This window comes from Mus caroli, chromosome 12, assembly GCF_900094665.2.
Source record: "Mus caroli chromosome 12, CAROLI_EIJ_v1.1, whole genome shotgun sequence".
NCBI classification, from domain to species: domain Eukaryota; kingdom Metazoa; phylum Chordata; class Mammalia; order Rodentia; family Muridae; genus Mus; species Mus caroli.
In genome coordinates this window covers 86,331,071-86,347,914 of record NC_034581.1, presented here as the reverse complement: position 1 = coordinate 86,347,914, position 16,844 = coordinate 86,331,071, and the positions used below count along the sequence as shown (strand labels likewise).

The following is a 16,844-nucleotide window of genomic DNA, read 5'->3' as shown; positions in this document are numbered from 1 at the left end:
TTCCCTCCATGAGTCTGACTTGCCCTTTTATCTGATGTTTTACCTAGCTTGCTTCTGCTTATAGGAACGAGTGTGTTGAAAGTCACCTGGGCTTGTTGGACAGCCTATCATGGGAATTCTCAGCACATTACAGAATCATTTTATATCCAAGGCAGACAAATATATTTCTTCCACATTTTGCTTGAAGTGTCTGAGTATTGAAGGTGGGTGAGGTTAGAGTCTTTGAGAAATAGTTGCATGGGTTAAGTTACCTTCTTAATTCTGTGCAGCTATTGAAGTTCGGCTTCCTGCCTATAACCTTTCAGTCTACCTGATTTTTCGGATGGAAGGCCCTGCGTGTTTCTAGTCTTTGTGACAGTAAATGTATTCATTCACCACCCCCATCTCTAAATTCAAGTAGGTCTATTCTGAGGTGTTTTTGAAAATTTAAAGTGGTTGTTGTAAATTACCTCATATATCAAGCTAAGAGACTAGCACCTGTGTCATGGTCACAAGTTTAACTAGCCAACACTCATGAAGTTTTCTTTTTTCTAAATATAATTGAGTGCCCCGAGTATTTTATGAGTCTTTGACGTTTGTAGCTTAATTCCTGAAATAACACTCAGCTGCAATAAACTTTAAAACAAAGTAAAGGTATAATTGTGCTTAACTTTCTCTTTATTTGTTGAGATTATTGTAATGATACCTTTTTGTGTGTGTGTGTCCCTTAGGCTGTTATGATCTGGACTTTTATTTTGCTTTTTAATAAGTAGATGTAAATGTCTTTTTAAATTTTAGACCAAACTGCAGTGGCTGTGTGAGGAACTGAAAGAGAGAGAGAGCAGAGAGAGGAGCATGCGGCAGCAGCTGGCGGCCTGCAGGCAGGAGCTCCGGGAGCTGACGGAGCACAAGGAGTCTGAGCTCCTGTGTCTGTTCGAGCACATTGAGAGGCAGGAACAGCTTCTGGAGGAGTTCCACCAGGAGAAGAGAGGTGGGTCCATCCTGGTCCCGCTCTTCTTCCTCTGCCTTCATGAGACGGTGGGGCTGGAGTAAACCTACTGGACTTCTTCACTTAGGACTTCTATCTTCTTTTCTTTCCTTGCCTCTTGTGTTCTCTCCTCTTTCTTCATTGCTGAGACTATCAGAGATAACTATTGAGCCCTGAGAAACTACGTTGGGCCTCAGTGTCCCCTTTTGGACTTTTGATATATATATATATGAATGAGATGTTTGTAAGTATTGACCTGGTAAGTCATTCTCTTCTCCTACGATAAAAAGATTGAAGTATTTGTTCAACAAATACTTGTTTTGTATTACAGAATCTCCCTGTGGTGGTAAGAGTACACCAATGTATAAAGCAGAGGAAACAGTCCTATTATACTCAGCTACGTTACACTGACTGTGGTGGCAGAGAATGAACACAATAATTGGATGCATACATATTACACCAGGCATAAGCTCACTCGTGTAAGCGATTGCCTAAGATAGACAAACTTTGGAAGAATGATGGCAGCATCAAATGTCACACCAATGACTTAGAAAAGTACAGTATAGTAGCTTTATCATAACAGGAAACAGGACATACTGCCGAGAGCCTTTGGGATCAGGTTCTGTTGTCCTTGAGCCACTGACTTATTCCCTTATTGCTGTACTTTACTAGGATTCACAGGCAGCTTATTGTAGTGTCCCCTTAAGAAAACCTGAAACTTAACACAGAAAATTAAAGGAGAAATCATGTCTTAGTAATGTCATTGTGGAGCCCTGCACATGCAGACCTGTTCTGAGAACTGTCGCTCTAGGCCAGCTGAGTATTGTTAGCTGTGGCTACTGGAGGTTTCAAAGGATGCCTTTCTGTTTTTTAGTGACAGTGCAATAACACCTGGCTATGGGAGCTGGAGATCAAAGCTGTATGAATTTTCTGTACTTCATGTGATGCTCCCGAGTTAACACTAGAGTAATACTCAGCTTTAATGTCAGTAAACAGTATTTGTTCCTGTGATCATTGTTTTGTATTAGGATTAATGTGTATCTAAATATGAAAAAGTAAATATTTGTACGCACAGCTTTAAAAGGAAAACCACTGCTAAGATACAAGGAAGGGGAGTATCTAGTAGCTTATGAGAAAGTAAGACTTGCAAGAGGATAGTTTTTCAGTTTGTTTGTAGTTAGTGTCTGTTAATCAAGCATCCTAGTGGCAGGTGCTAGAGGAAATAAACGCCATCTCCTCTGTGTGTGTGTGTGTGTGTGTGTGTGCGCACACGTACGCACGCACGCACGCATGCACGCACGCACGCACGTGCAGCTCAACGACAGAGTTTTGTCTTAGCCATAGTGGCTGCAGTTGGGACAAGCAGTCCTTGGCCAGCTGACTCCCCTTTCTCTCTCAGTGAATATCTGCATGTACAGTTAAGAAGTCTATGGGGTGGAGAGCACACCCACTGGTCAGTGGCTCCATGGAAACATGGAGGTTTCAGGAAGGAGGCGGTTTGTAAGTGTTTGTTTCTTGCCGTCCTTCCAGTGCTGAAAACACAGCATAGTAGGCATATCAAGTATTTTGAGTCAGAAGATGGATAAGTAAGTGAATGGAAGCATTATTAGAGCTGGTATCATATCAGTGTTTAGCAAAAGAAAAATCATAATTAAAAAAGAAGCATAATTGTTATATTTTAGACTTTGAAAGAGATGATATCTGGCTATTGACCCACATTTCCTTCCATTTTGGAATTTCCTTGAGTATTTGATAAACAGTACAGACATGGAGGATGCATGTGGATGATCAGGGAATTTGAATGGCATGGTTGTCATTTCTTTAGTGACATTCTGGAATAGGTGCAATGTCTGTCGTTCCTGGTATTTCAGTTCTCTGTTCCATTGTACAGAAGTTGTAGTCACGTGATTAATGCTTTCTTTGTGACAGTATTCTCTAAGAGATTCCTGACTTGTTAGGGCCACTATATTCTTAATAGTTGTAATTCTAGACTATATTGTCTTATGAGTCGAGTTGCCTTCCTGGTGTAAATGAAAAGTCTCAAAATACCTAAATGCTAGCTAGAAATGTAACAATTTTAAACTGTATAGATGTTTTAAATGATTTTAGTTCACCTATATTTGCTGAAACTATAAGCATAGAAAAACTATAGTGTAAATATAAATGACTGGAAGAAGTCATGGATATAAAAGTTAAAAGGTAACTGGGAGTAAGGTAGAGTGGGTAGGATCCAAAGTAAAAGCAGGGAAATGATTCTTGGAATATCAAGGTTAAAGGAGCTCTAAACTTTTTCCCATGATCCTTTTAGCTGTTCTTTTAGGCAGACTGACTTATGACAATAATGTGTACAATGTTTTATTTATTTTGACCATTAGCTTGTCAGGATTTGTGATTTGGACTAAATGATCTTGACTTTGTATCAGCTCAAAGAAAGAATTAATGTGTACACCTTCTGAAATAGGCAGTGGAAAATAGCAGAATCATCTATTGTAGACAATGATAGAAGGAATGATCACTGGATTTCCTCTCAGGACAACACACATGCACACACACACACACACATACACACAAACACACACAGACACATACACACACACACACACACAGGCGCACACACACAAACACAGACACACACCTCTTCCCCTTTTGATTTCTGCAGTAGTGTCTCACTATGTAGCCATTTATAGCCCAGAACGCTGACCTGTAGACCAGCCTGGTTTCAAACCTTTATCATTCTTAATAATGAGTCTAGAATATAATTCACTAATTAGTTGGCATTTATGTATAGCTTGAGATTGAGTTACACTATAGAGAGATAATCAATTTTTAAACTTTCATTGTTTTAGAGCTGATATGTTATGCAAAGCATTGCTTTACAAATCATTTGATTTACAGTTTCATGTCTACCCACCTTTGTATATAAATGGTGAGCTCAGGGTTTGGTGATCTTTTTTATTTGTATTTTTCAGATATTACTTTCTCTCTTCTTTTTTGAGCTGAGTTCTATGTGAGATTTTTCTGTGCTATTTATGAAATAGCTGAACAGAAGATAATTTCCTGGAATTCAGTTTGGGACAGAGACTAAGGAATTAGTGAATTGTGGGCATTTTCTTTATCACATAGAGTTGCAGTGAAATCCCTTGGGTTTTATTTGTACATTAGTAATTGACTGTCCAGCTTCATTCACCCATTTTTGTTATTTGCCAAATTATGTCAGTTTTTCCAAATTGTTTTAAAAAAATGTATCATATGACACTTATAGAAGAAGTACTACAAGTACTTTGCTTAGTCCAAAGATTAAGGAAAAAACATTTTTCTTATTTCATTATGGATTATAATGTTTAAAGACTGAAATAACTTAAAAGATACCTTTTAATATCAAATTACTCACTTGTTTCGATTCTGGTTCATTAACATGTATTACTTTTTTTTTTTCCTTTTTGGATTACCGACTTGTTTAAACATTCATTAATAACAGTGAAACATTATTTCAAATAATGAATTGAGAATATGTTTAAACTAATGATTAAACTCTAATAAAAGGAGTTTGACTATTCTTTGCTGTAGATTAAATTCTGATTAACATTCTTTATAAGACATGATGCTTTATGACATAGCTTAAGCTATGAAAATTTATTTGAAATTTATTTATCTGAAAATACAGGGTGGTGATACTGTATATAAAAACTATTTTTCCTTTTAATTATGGAATTTCAGTTGGAAGATTCTCTTATATTGTCAATTGGCACTTTTTCTTGAGCGCATTTTAAATCTTCTTATCCTTATGGCATGAAGGCTTCTTTGTTGTCCTTGCTTTGTTGTTTACTGAAGCCTTTAAAGCAGCACTTGTGAGCCTGTGGGCCCTGGCTTCTTTGTCGGTCGCATATCAGAGAGTTCTGTATGTCAGATATTTACATTATGTAACTAGTCTTTCCTGCTTTTGGGTTCCTTTTTTTCCCACTCTTTATGCTCCCTTTTTTAAATCTGCTAATAGTACATAAGGGAATCAGCAGCAGCAACAGAAGACACACACACACACACACACAGAGAGAGAGAGAGAGAGAGAGAGAGAGAGAGAGAGAGGGAGAGAGAGGATCCCTGAATCTAATTTTCTTCCTTTTGTTTCTTCTTTGAGCATGGCTGCTAGCAAACTGCAGTCAACCTCCGTACATGATCCACAACAGCCCACTGTGCCCCTCTAGGGCCCTAGCACTTATGTACTTTCTGAGAAGTTCCCAGACTTCCCAATATAATTATCTGTGCGTGGCAAAAGCATGCTGCTGCTAGAGCATGAGGCAAATCATAGTCAGCTATTGCAGACAGTCAGAGTCAGCCCTGCATCCTTACCTTGGGATGAAAATGAAAGCACATTCTTATAATATTTGTGCTTTTTAAAGAAACCAAAATTCCAGGATTCTAAAATATCACTACAAGAGTATAATTCATAACAGTAGCAAAATTATAGTATGAAGTAGCAACAAAATGATGTTATGGTTGTGGTCACTACCACATGAGGAACAGTATTAAAGGTCTGCAGCTTTAGGATGGTTGAGAGCCCCTGCCTTAATGGATTATGATGTCCAGTCATGTTGGGAGTGGCAATCTGCCTTGTTCAACTGTTGATTCCAATGCTAATTGGGTCCAGAAACATCCTCACAGAGACACACAGTGCACAAAATAATACTTCATTGCTTGGAAGTCAAGGATGGCAGGTCTCCTGGCACTGGAATTCCAGGATGTTATGAGTCACCCTTTGCTGATGCCTCCACTTGAACTCTAGTTCTGTAGAAGAGCAGGAGGCACTGTTAACTATTGAGCCATCACCCCAGTCACTGGCTTAGCAATTTTGACTCTGCTTTTGTTAACTACAGTAGCCAACAATAGAGAAAATCTTTTCTTTTTGCTTTTCTGGAGTATAGTTTCTTTTTTCTTTTTTTAAGTTCAGTTTTTATTGCTTTTTTCCGAACTTCTCGTCATTCACCCTAATCTCACTCATCTCGCCCTCCAGTAACCAAGGGTGCCTTCCACCCTTACAACCTCCCGATGTGTAGTGTGACACAGTGTGTCCCAAAGTATACTCCTTTGTCCACGGTTCTTTGAAATGTACATTATAATGAGTCATTGGTCTGGTAGGATACCTCTGGCTTCTGCTATACTATCAATGATGGGACCTCACTGGGACTCCTCTTGGATAGCCTGCTGTTACAGAGTGACATGGAGATCCTGTAGTTTTTGGATCTGTAGGACTGGACCCTTCATGTACTCAAGCAGTTCATCAATGGGACAGATGTTGGGGTGAGCCAAGTTAGAGCCCTGTGTAGTGGCTGGTTTTGTGTCAACTTGACACAGCTGGAGTTATCACAAAGAAAGGAGCTTCAGTTGAGGAAATGCCTCCATGAGATCCAGCTGTAAGGCATTTTCTCAATTAGTGATCAAGGGAGGAAGTCCCCTTGTGGATGGGACCATCTCTGGGCTGGTAGTCTTGGGTTCTATAAGAGAACAGGCTGAGCAAGCCAGGAGAAGCAAGCCAGTAAAGAACATCCCTCCATGGCCTCTGCGTCAGCTCCTGCTCCCTGACCTGCTTGAGTTCCAGTCCTGACTTCTTTCAGTGATGAACAGCTGAATAAACCCTTTCCTCCCCAACTTGCTTCTTGGTCATGATGTTTGTGCAGGAATAGAAACCCTGACTAAGACACCCTGCATCTGGGCTTTCGAGGTATCCGAGCTCTGGTCAGCCTACCAGCTCTCCCGCATCCACACCATGTGTTGGAAGTTCTACCCTGCCCCAGGTGGCCCAACCAATGCTGCAGCCAGCAAAAGGCAGAGCCAGCTAGCTCTCCAGGTCTCATGCTCCCCGGATAATGTTGATCTAGAACTAAGAATGTTTATTCTACTTTTAGGTATTAAGTAATTTATATTCATGTCATGCTTTGGGAAATGTTTCTCCCCATAGCTCTGTGCAAGTGACACAAAGTCTATGGTCACGATTCCCTCTAATTTTTCTTGAGACAGCTACTGTGGGGTGAAGAAAACCAACACTTATAGAGAGCTTGATAGCATACACATTTTTATATAAATTGTCTCACTTAATCCTGTAAACAACTGTGAGCTTCTTCATCTAACTTATGGTTGAAGTAGCTGAGACTCAAAGACAAGTGTGGGCAGTTAATCTCCAAGACCAGACATAGTTACAGTAGTAGAGATCTGTGTGAAATCTAAGCTTGTGTCCATACGTCTATATAGCAAAGCAAACTGAACCAGCCACGTGCTGATTACTTTAGGAGCTTTTGAATTAGAATTTCCTGCCTCTCAGACCTGTTCCATGGAGATATAAAGAGAGCAACACTTTCTTCAACATCTTATAATACCTGCCAAAAACTGCAGTCTTTTTGGCTGTCATTAAAACCAGTAGAGATGCTTGTCCAGAGAACATAATTATTTTTCTGTTGGACATTAATTTCTTTTCATATCATTTAGTGTGTGATACTTTTGTGCCTTTAAAATGCAGAATGATTAGTCATTAACATGAGGCATGTGTCTTTAACCTCAGCATTTTGGAGGCAAAGGTAGAGGCTGTGTGAGAATCTCTGTGAGTCTGAGTCCAGCCTGTTGTGTGCAGTGAATTCCAAATCAGCCAGGGCTATATAGGAAGCCCCTATCTGAGTTGGGGTGATTGATAAATAAATAAAACCGTTTAAATTACAATATGAAGAGAAAAAGGTTGTTGTATCCTGTGAGATACTCCCTAAATTCACCAATCTTAATACTTCAGGAAATCTCTTTATCATAATGTTTACAAAGAGAGGCAAATCTAATTTTATTGGAATGTTTCGAGCTTACATTATCCGTCTTGAGTTTTAAAAAACTGGCCCAGCTCCCCGTTACTACAAGATTCCCTCTCTCTGTCTTCACGCAGTGCTATAAATACCCTAGAGATGACCTAGTGCAGAAACAAGGACACGCACAAAGACAAGATATTATAAAATATTAAACTTCTGTTGTCTTGCTCTGCCATAGAAATGGGAGACTAATTGTTTTTTATACTGCAAGGAAAGGAAGAAATCACCTTTTGGGGGTATTTGGGAATTGGGAAGGAAAGATGAAGGAGGTGCTAGTTGTCTACAAAAAGGATCTTCCGGGATCTTAGGTATTTTCTAGTGGATATTAATTCTTACAAGTCTGTACCCTGTGGAAGATTGCCGTTGACAGAATAGACCGCATGGAATGCTGAGAGTGTTTGTGGGGCAGTCAAATGCCAGCCTTTGTAGGTCTCCTTTGCCCTCCGTGTGCTTTCTAAAACATCTGCACATGGAGGAAGCGATATCACTGTTTGATTATTCCATGCAAATTAAGTAACTGTAACCAGCACCATTTCAGATTTCTATATTTTTGTGTTGCCAATTTACTTTCTCCAAAATGTTTTTCCTTATATTTTTAGACTATGAATTTCGGTGTTCTCTTATCTGTATGAACTCCTGCACCAGATTCTAACATAGCTTCGCTGTTGGAACTGGTGTTGTTTCTACTTGTGCATTTAGATTTTCCTGGCTGTGGATCTTCCCTATTAGGGGGAGCCTGAAATTGAGGGAACTTGTGGTATGGAATAGTAGATAATAAAGAATACATTTTCTGCAGTAAAATGGTAGAGGAAGATAAGAACGAGCTAGAGTAAACCCAGACTTAAATGACCTCTGGTGACTCACAGAGAAAACAGGCAGACAGACAGAGAGACAGACAATCAATAACACAGCTGCCTATAACACAGGCTACTTGAGGTAGAATTTATGAAGCAGCAGCAACTTGGGTTTTCCTCAGTAGTGGTATAGAGATAAAATGAAAGAAGGATTAATAAGCCAATAGAACAAGGGAGGGGCTAGAGTATAAAATTAGGAAAGACGAATTTTATGGAAACCCATTTAAAAAAAAACTCACCTGAGTGGCTACCTTACTTCAGGTTGTGTGTTTTCATTGTAACAGTAAAATAAAACAAGTTTATGTTTTCTTATTGAAATGTTAGCAAGCTTCTGAGCTCTCTGTTGACCTACTAAGTGAACACTAGAAATCAGTGGTGAAATCCCTACTGGGAACCCAAATGAGTAATTTGCCATTTAATTTAATTTAATTTTTTCACATGTGTCTTTATTGTTAATGTGAATATAAAATGATTTAAAAGGTTTGCCTAGCTAAATTTTAGGTCTTTTTTTCTTTTCCATAGAGTCTAAATTACACAGATAAAAATTGGTTTCTTTTGTTTGCTTGCAGAATTTGTTACCAGTAATTAGAGTTGATGACAAAGTAATCAATTTACCTGAGTTCTTTTTATTATTACGCATGTTATTAATGATTAATTATGGTTATATTATTAAGAATTAAGTTGCTTGTGGTTCAAGATAATTTACTGTGCTAATTATCGTGCAGATGCACAGATGTTGGGTTAGGATATGAATGCATTGATGATGAATTCCTCTTCAAACTTTGCACATGTAAAAGTAGAGGAAGGGCCCCAGATGGAGAGAAATGTCAGTCAGTGGCAGTCTTAGTCATTGGGACTCATTGCATGTCAGAACCCCTCATATCAAGTGTATGTTACAGACCCAGCCGTGGCAGGGTGTCTTCAGTCAGCCTTTCTGGCCTGATGATGTGTGCTGAAGTGAAAATAACAGTTTCTAAGTCTTAATCACTCGGTTTCTGCAGCTTAGCCTCTCTGTGGTGATAGATGGTCCGCTTCCATTTTGTGTAAGTTACTATTTGGTAAAACTTCCCAGAACACTGCAAGACTTCAGCAATAGCTTCCAGTCAGCTCCTCATCTGTTCTCAAGTGACCTGGCACTCCTGCCCCTCTCTGTGAAGTGGGCTTTGTATAGCCTCCCATTGCCTCAGCCAATTAAGACCTTGAAATTAGGCTTTGAGGAACCCTGCCCATGCTTCCAGAAACATAATAGCGCTACTCTCATTGAAGGAGATGAGAAGTGTTTAAGTTTGGCCAATGAACAAAGCAAGGATAAAAAACAAGTGCTAAAATCATAATTAGCCCTGAATATTTTAATGCACAAAGGGTATCAGCTTTTGGACACTATTTTACCATTATGTTAGATTTTCCTCCATAATTTATAGTTCTTGGGTTTTTTTATTTTCCCTTCTTATAGGGGCAATTAAGTTATAGAATAAGACATTTAGAGAAGGGTGTTACATTCTTACTTTTGAGGAAAATAGCTTTACTGTGTTAGATTTAGGCATCAGTGAAGACATTCTGTTGCTGTAAGCCCGAATAAAGTTCTTGCCTGTAAGTTCTTCAGAGAATCTTTCTTTGCTTTGGCAGTGAGTGTGTGGTGTTTTTCATGGGCTTCATACACACATGCGCTTCTGTTGTCATAGAGTAAGCACTCTCATTTCTATTATAAAATAAATAGAATTGCTTTGTGGGCTTCTTCTTCAAAGGTTCTGTCATTTTATACTGATGAAATCTTTTACTCACTCTGCCATGCTTGATGGGCACAACCCTTTGAAAAGGCGGAAAGAGAACTGACCTCTCCATTGCCCAAACTGGAGTCCGTCTGTCTGTCTGTCTGTCTGTCTGTCTGTATTTATTTATTTATTTTCCCTCTTTGGCTTATTTGTTCATTGAGAATCAGAGAAGGATGATAAGATATACAATCCAGTTTCATAACAGAAGTATTCAGTATGTTTTGTTTTGCTTTGTTTTGTTTTGTGATACCAGGGATTGTCCTATGGCCTTACACATAGTAGGTAAATGACTAGGATACATCTAAGTCTCATGGAAGAAAAATTGTACAAATTCCTTCCTTATATAGGAACATTCTGCTTATAGATAAGACATGTGTCAAGTAACTTATTCTTTTAATTAGTCTGAGAATGGCAAAACATATTATCCCTGACACATACTCTATAAGAATAATATAAATATATTTGCCATGTCTTTTTTTTTTTTAAATGAGTAGTAGAGTTCAAAGAGCAGAGATAATTCTCTATGGTTTTGTGTTGTGTTTGGAAGAGATTACAAAGCATGTTCAGGGCTCGGCATCACATGAATGCTCTATGTTTGTCATGTTCTACCACTGACCCTGCCTACAGCATGGCAAGCTACTGGGTTTCCCAGCAGTGATGTTGTGATGATTTTAATTAGGCACTCTTTATGGCTTAAGGTACATGACTATTGAACAACTTGTAGCGGTACATCCTTAGCCCTGTGCTCCAGAGGTTCTGTCTATTTTGGGATAAGAAGAGTGCAGAGTGCCCTCTTTCTCCTTTCCTTCCTGTCTGCCCGCCCTTCTTTTCTCCCTTCTTCCCTCCCTCCCTTCCTTTCATTCTTAAAAATACAAGTACCAGATTCTTTTCTCATGACCCATAAACATTTCATTTCACAATGGACTTCCCATAAGTATTTATTATCCTTGCTTACCACTTGAAATGCCATGCATGAGTGTTTGCCTAATAACATCAAATTAACATGTTTTGAAACAATTTAACCATACATATATTTTGAACATACCTATTTATTTAACTACTTTCTTCTTAGTTTATCTCTTCACTTATTCATGTTCTGGAATATTCTGTAAGAAATTTACATAGTTAATAAAAATTGTTCAACAGTATAGAAGAATGCTGTTTAAAAACAAAGACACAAATCTGACCTACAAATATAGTTTTAACTTGTCTTATAACATTGAAAAGGTGTGAAATTAATTTTAATATATTTATATTGCTTTGTATTAAATAGGATCATTTTGGTATGTGAAAATTAGCAAGGTATTTAATATTCTTTATCAATTAATTTTTCAAAATATGCTATTCATATTATTTCACTGCACATCTCCATTTCAACCAGGCACATTTCCCATGTCCAGTGTCTGTTGATGTCTGTCTCATGGTTTCTTGGACAACATTGTCCAGGAAAGGCATCTGTATCTGATACTGTTATATCTATCATTCTTTTTTATTATTATAAGTTAATTGTCTGTAGTCTGATTGCCAACATTGTTGAGAATTCTTTGGGCAGTTCAAAATAATGAATGTAAAGTGGAACTCATATATTGTTTTATTTTGAAAAGTATTTCATATATTAAAAATTACTAGACCAGAGCATGGTGGTACATGCATTTAAATCCACTATTCAGGAGGCAAAGATGAGAACTCTGTAAGCTTTAAACCAGCCTGGTCTACATAACAAGTTCCAGGATAGCCATCACTACACAGAGAAACTTGGTCTGATAAAACCAAAAACCAACCAACCAACCAAGCAAGACATAAATAACAAAAAAGCCAAAAGCAAAACAAAGCAAAATCCTGCTAGACACTTTACAGTGTAAACACTTTGTACCCTCCAAAGCAAACTCAACTATAAGAAGGAATTTAAAGTATGTAGAAATGCTTTGCTTGGAGTTTCTGAGTTTTTCCAATTTTCGGAGTCAATGCATATGTGCAGATGTGTTCTCTATTTAGGCTGTGACACAAGCAAGTACCTTTTGTCTTTGATGTAGCATTGGACCCTAAACTGTTCTTTCTTACTGGGTATATTTTTATCCTGTGCTCCATTTGGTACTGTTGCTAAATTATAGTCAGTATGAATGGGGTAAGTTTATCGTTTTCTGTGATTTATTTCAATGGATCTGTATGGCTTGACATACCACGTGGCCCACCCTACATGTCCAGCTTTGTTACTGGGTCCAGCCTTGCCTGATGCCTGTCTAATAGGTATAGTTTCAAGAGATGGGGCAAAGCCACTCTTAAGTTCCTCCTGAGCAGAATGGTCAAAGTAAAGGTAGAAGGAAAAGATTTTCTTTGTAATGCTTTGATTATTTCATTGAAAGGTTAGAAATCTCTTTCAGAGGCAATATTCCCAACCAAGAAGAGAAGATAGTGGTAGTGAAGAAATCAGTTAATGCTCAGAGGAAAGCAGCTGTTTGGGACAAGCAATGGGCTTCCTGGGATGAGACCCTCCCTCCTGTTGGTCCTCATTTACACGTGTGCCCACTATGGTCAAAAACAGCAGCGTCATTACCCTTCTCTGTGCTTTAGCTAGCTAACCTTCTCTTTCCCTGATTACAAGCAGAGTCCCTGCAGGTTAAAACTCCCAGCCGTGCACCTCTTATACACAGTAGAGTATAGACTTTATTTTCCTGCATGAAGTTAAGAATATTCTCAGTATCATGCTCACTTCTATTTTTGAAAACCTAAACTAACAATCTACCTTATACAATGTGCATAGATGCCGACAACGTTGTAGAGTGTTAGTCTGGGTGTCTGTATTGCTTGTAGTATTTTTGTACCCTACAACTCCTGGGCTCTTGGGTGAAACCTATATTTACATTTTATAAGTCAGCATTTTAAAAATATATTCAGAAACATTATCATGAAACTATTATTAATAGAACATGATTTTGTCAGCATTCTTAGTAATTTTTAGATGCAAACATCATCATGTGTCCTTACTTTTGTTAAAATGAAAAATTATTATTTACGTGCCAACTACTGTGAAATCATCTTCAGGTTGGAGCTAGTGAACTGGCATTAGTAATATCTGTAGACACAGTCAGTGATGTCAGTAAAAGTCTGTTAGTAAGGTGTGTCAGGTGTGGGATCTTTCTCTGGTGCTAGACACATCTTGAAGTACACAACAAAGCAATGGGCATACCATGTAGGTGTTTTTTATTTGTTTGTTTTGTTTTTTGTATTTTTGTTTTTTGGTTGTTTTGAGACAGGGTTTCTCCATGTAACAGCTCCAGTTGTCCCAGAACTTATGGAAGTGAGCAGGTTAGCTACCAGGTAAATGCAGATAGATAGCACAGAGAGGCAGCAGTCCCTATGTACTAGGGTAGCTATGATAAAGAACACAGATCCTAGCAACTCTTCGTAAGGGTGTGGAGAAATAGAACCTTTGTATTCCCTTGGTGGGGAAGCAAAGTGATGTAGCCACTCAGCGAACCCTAGAGTCACCACAGAACCTAGCATTTCTACTCAGTTATGTATATCAGAGATGTGAAACCATGGGTTCTACAAAAGTTATAAATGCATCTTACTGTTCACAGCATATAGTATCCACAGTGGCTAACAAGAAAAGCCCATGTGGGCACACAGCCTACTTGGAATTTCCAGTACAAATACATACAGTTTGTATGCTTTCCCATACAAACTGCTGGAGCTGGGCTCCATGGGTGTGGTATAAATAGAGGTAGAATGGAGGGAGCCTTTCCAGAGGTGGATGTGAGCCAGGGAGCTGGTGGAGGTTAGACGTCACAGTATCACTGAGCCGCAAGATTTGTGAGCCTTTGGGGGACCTTTAAATGGTCCCTGCCTTCTTTCATGTTGAACAGAGTGTCTTTTCTCTGTGTATGCATTGTCCCTTCCATGTGTCCTTGGTGGGGAGGGTCCTGTCACCTGTCCTTATTGTCCGTGTTTCCACCTGACTCCCTACTACAAAACAATCTCACTATCTACCTAGTTCATGGAGAAATGCAATGTGGAACACTCATAAGAAGATTATCTTTAAGTAATGAGAATAAACACATGAGTGTCAATACATCTCAGAACATGATTGAAGCTTTGAAAACATGAGAAATGAAAGAAGCCAGAACAAGGAGGGATTGTGTTAGATGATACTTGAGTGAAATCTTTATATACTAATGCATATACCATCTAGTCATCAAGTAAAGATGGCTCTTGGATGGGTGAGACGGTTCAGCAGGTATTTGTTGTCAATCCAATGGCCAGAGTTTGATCCCTGGAACGCACATGACCTGTCCTCTGATCCTCACATCTATGCTGTGCCACACTACTCTGAGAGCTGCGCGTGCTCATGCAGGCACACACACACACACACACACACACACACACACACACACACACACACACATTATATCTATCTGTAGGTGAGAGTTGGAGGAAGGTATGTTAAAAAGTTACTCTAGCTGATAGATGCACATCCAAGCACATTTGTGGGACCCAGTGGTGTAAAGCCTCTCTAGCATAAGGAAGATATTGGAAAGCAGACTGTGGTTATTATGCAACCCTGAATATATGAATCACCACTGGATTGTATGCTTCAAATTTATGAAGTGTATGTTTTTTTTTTTTTGAAATCACAATTAACCCTTTAAAAACTTAGATCAATTAATTCCTCTCTTCCTCACTGTGTGTATGAGACTCACTAGACAGTCCTTTCAGCCCAACTCCTGTACTGTTTCTCAGATCCCTCTTATTTTGTATTGTGGTCCAGATTCATCGTTTGCCTTGCTGTCACTGCAGTAGGCTCCAGGTTGGCTTGCCTATCTCCAGTTATCTATGGCTCATCTGTCAGCCACTGTCGTTACTTTCCCACTGGTCATCGGTTATACACAGCTGTAGCCCCGAGTTTCCCTCTGTACTTTCCATTACCATTGTTAACAGCAGTCTAGAAATGTGAAAAGGAAAATACGAGGAGTAAAGTTACCTACGTTTTAAATAACTTTCATACTATATTGCTGTTGTTGTTGTTTACTGTTATGTCTTGCTAAACTTTGAATGTTCCTCACTGATTCAATAGGCTTTAGCATAGATATGTATATACATATCTATGTATATACATATGTATAGATATACATATCATAGATATGTATATACATATATAGGTAAAACCCAGTATGCGCACTAGGAAGTTTGTTTCTTTCCTGTGGTCTAGGCACACATGGAAACATCTTAGATTTTATTTCCAAGCTTTCTTTTCTAGCTTTCTTGGTTTTTGTGATTTCTATACAGAGAAACTTTGAAAAGTCCCTCCTTGGGACTGAGAATATGGCACAGTAGGTAACATGTTTGCAGTGCAAGAATGAGGGATGGAGTCTATCCCCATGCCAACAAATAACAAATTTGGGCATAGTGGTACATACTTGTAATATCAGCTCTGGGAAGGCAGAGACAGGAGGAGCCCCAAGGCCTGCTGGCCAGCCAGCTTAGCTTCTGGCCAGTCACTGGAGAGACGGTGTCAACAAACGAAACAAGAACAGAACAAAGCAGAACAGAACAATATTAATAGCACCTAAGGAAAGATGCCCAAGGTTGACTTGGCCTAAGATTTGTGTGTGTATGTATGCATACACGCACAAAACACATACATACACAAAACAGAAAAATAAAACCTTCTGATTTGGTATTATAATCTTGTATACGTGTATGTGTGTACACGTACTAGCACGTGTATATATTATTTGCATTTTTGTAGACCTGTATGTGGAGGCCAGGGGTAGATGCTACATATCGCTCTCAATCATTCTCCACTTACCTCTTTGAGAAAGGGTCTCTCACTGATTCTGGAACTCATTGATTGGATTCTTCTAGGCTCGCTGACTAGCAAAGCCTAGAGATCTATCAGCCTGTACCCTTGAGTGCTCCTGTGGCAGACACCTGCTGTTGTGCCTAGTTTTATATTGTGTTCTGGAGATCCGAACTCCCCACCTTGCTCTTAATGTTCTTTCTCCATTACATTTACCAGTGTTTGAGATGATGTTACTTAGACATGTTAATTATATGGCCTTTTGCTCAGAGATAATCCGTGGCAAATCGTCCAGGCTTAAGGCAGTTCCTGTTTACGGACCAAGGGCTTGAGTGGGGTAGGACGTTAGATGCTGTGAAATGATCCTGGAGATCAGTTTTCAGCGTCCCGAATGCAGCATGTAGGAAAGGAAGCATCCGATAGTCTCCATAACCACATCTTCATGTCTTTCAAGTTTTATCATGTTTTTTTTTTAAATATTTTTAGTTACCATATAGGCTACATTTTTTTTAAGTAATAAAATTGCAGATATTTAAGAACGATATTAGCTCTTGAAAATAAAATGTCTGATGACTATTTAAAGAGAAAACAACCTTGAATGAATTTCTTTTC

General features: G+C 38.8%; 1 protein-coding gene across 3 annotated transcripts in view; it reads left to right on the top strand.

Annotated features, from left to right (window-relative positions):
- Cep128 (centrosomal protein 128) overlaps nt 1–16,844 on the top strand; it is a 339,922-nt gene that overhangs the window by 148,750 nt on the left and 174,328 nt on the right. For all 3 annotated transcript variants that reach the window (XM_021179476.2, XM_021179475.2, XM_021179474.2), the window contains one exon: nt 778–970. In XM_021179476.2, the coding sequence (XP_021035135.1) occupies nt 778–970 (193 nt within the window). The remainder of the gene's footprint in view (nt 1–777; nt 971–16,844) is intronic.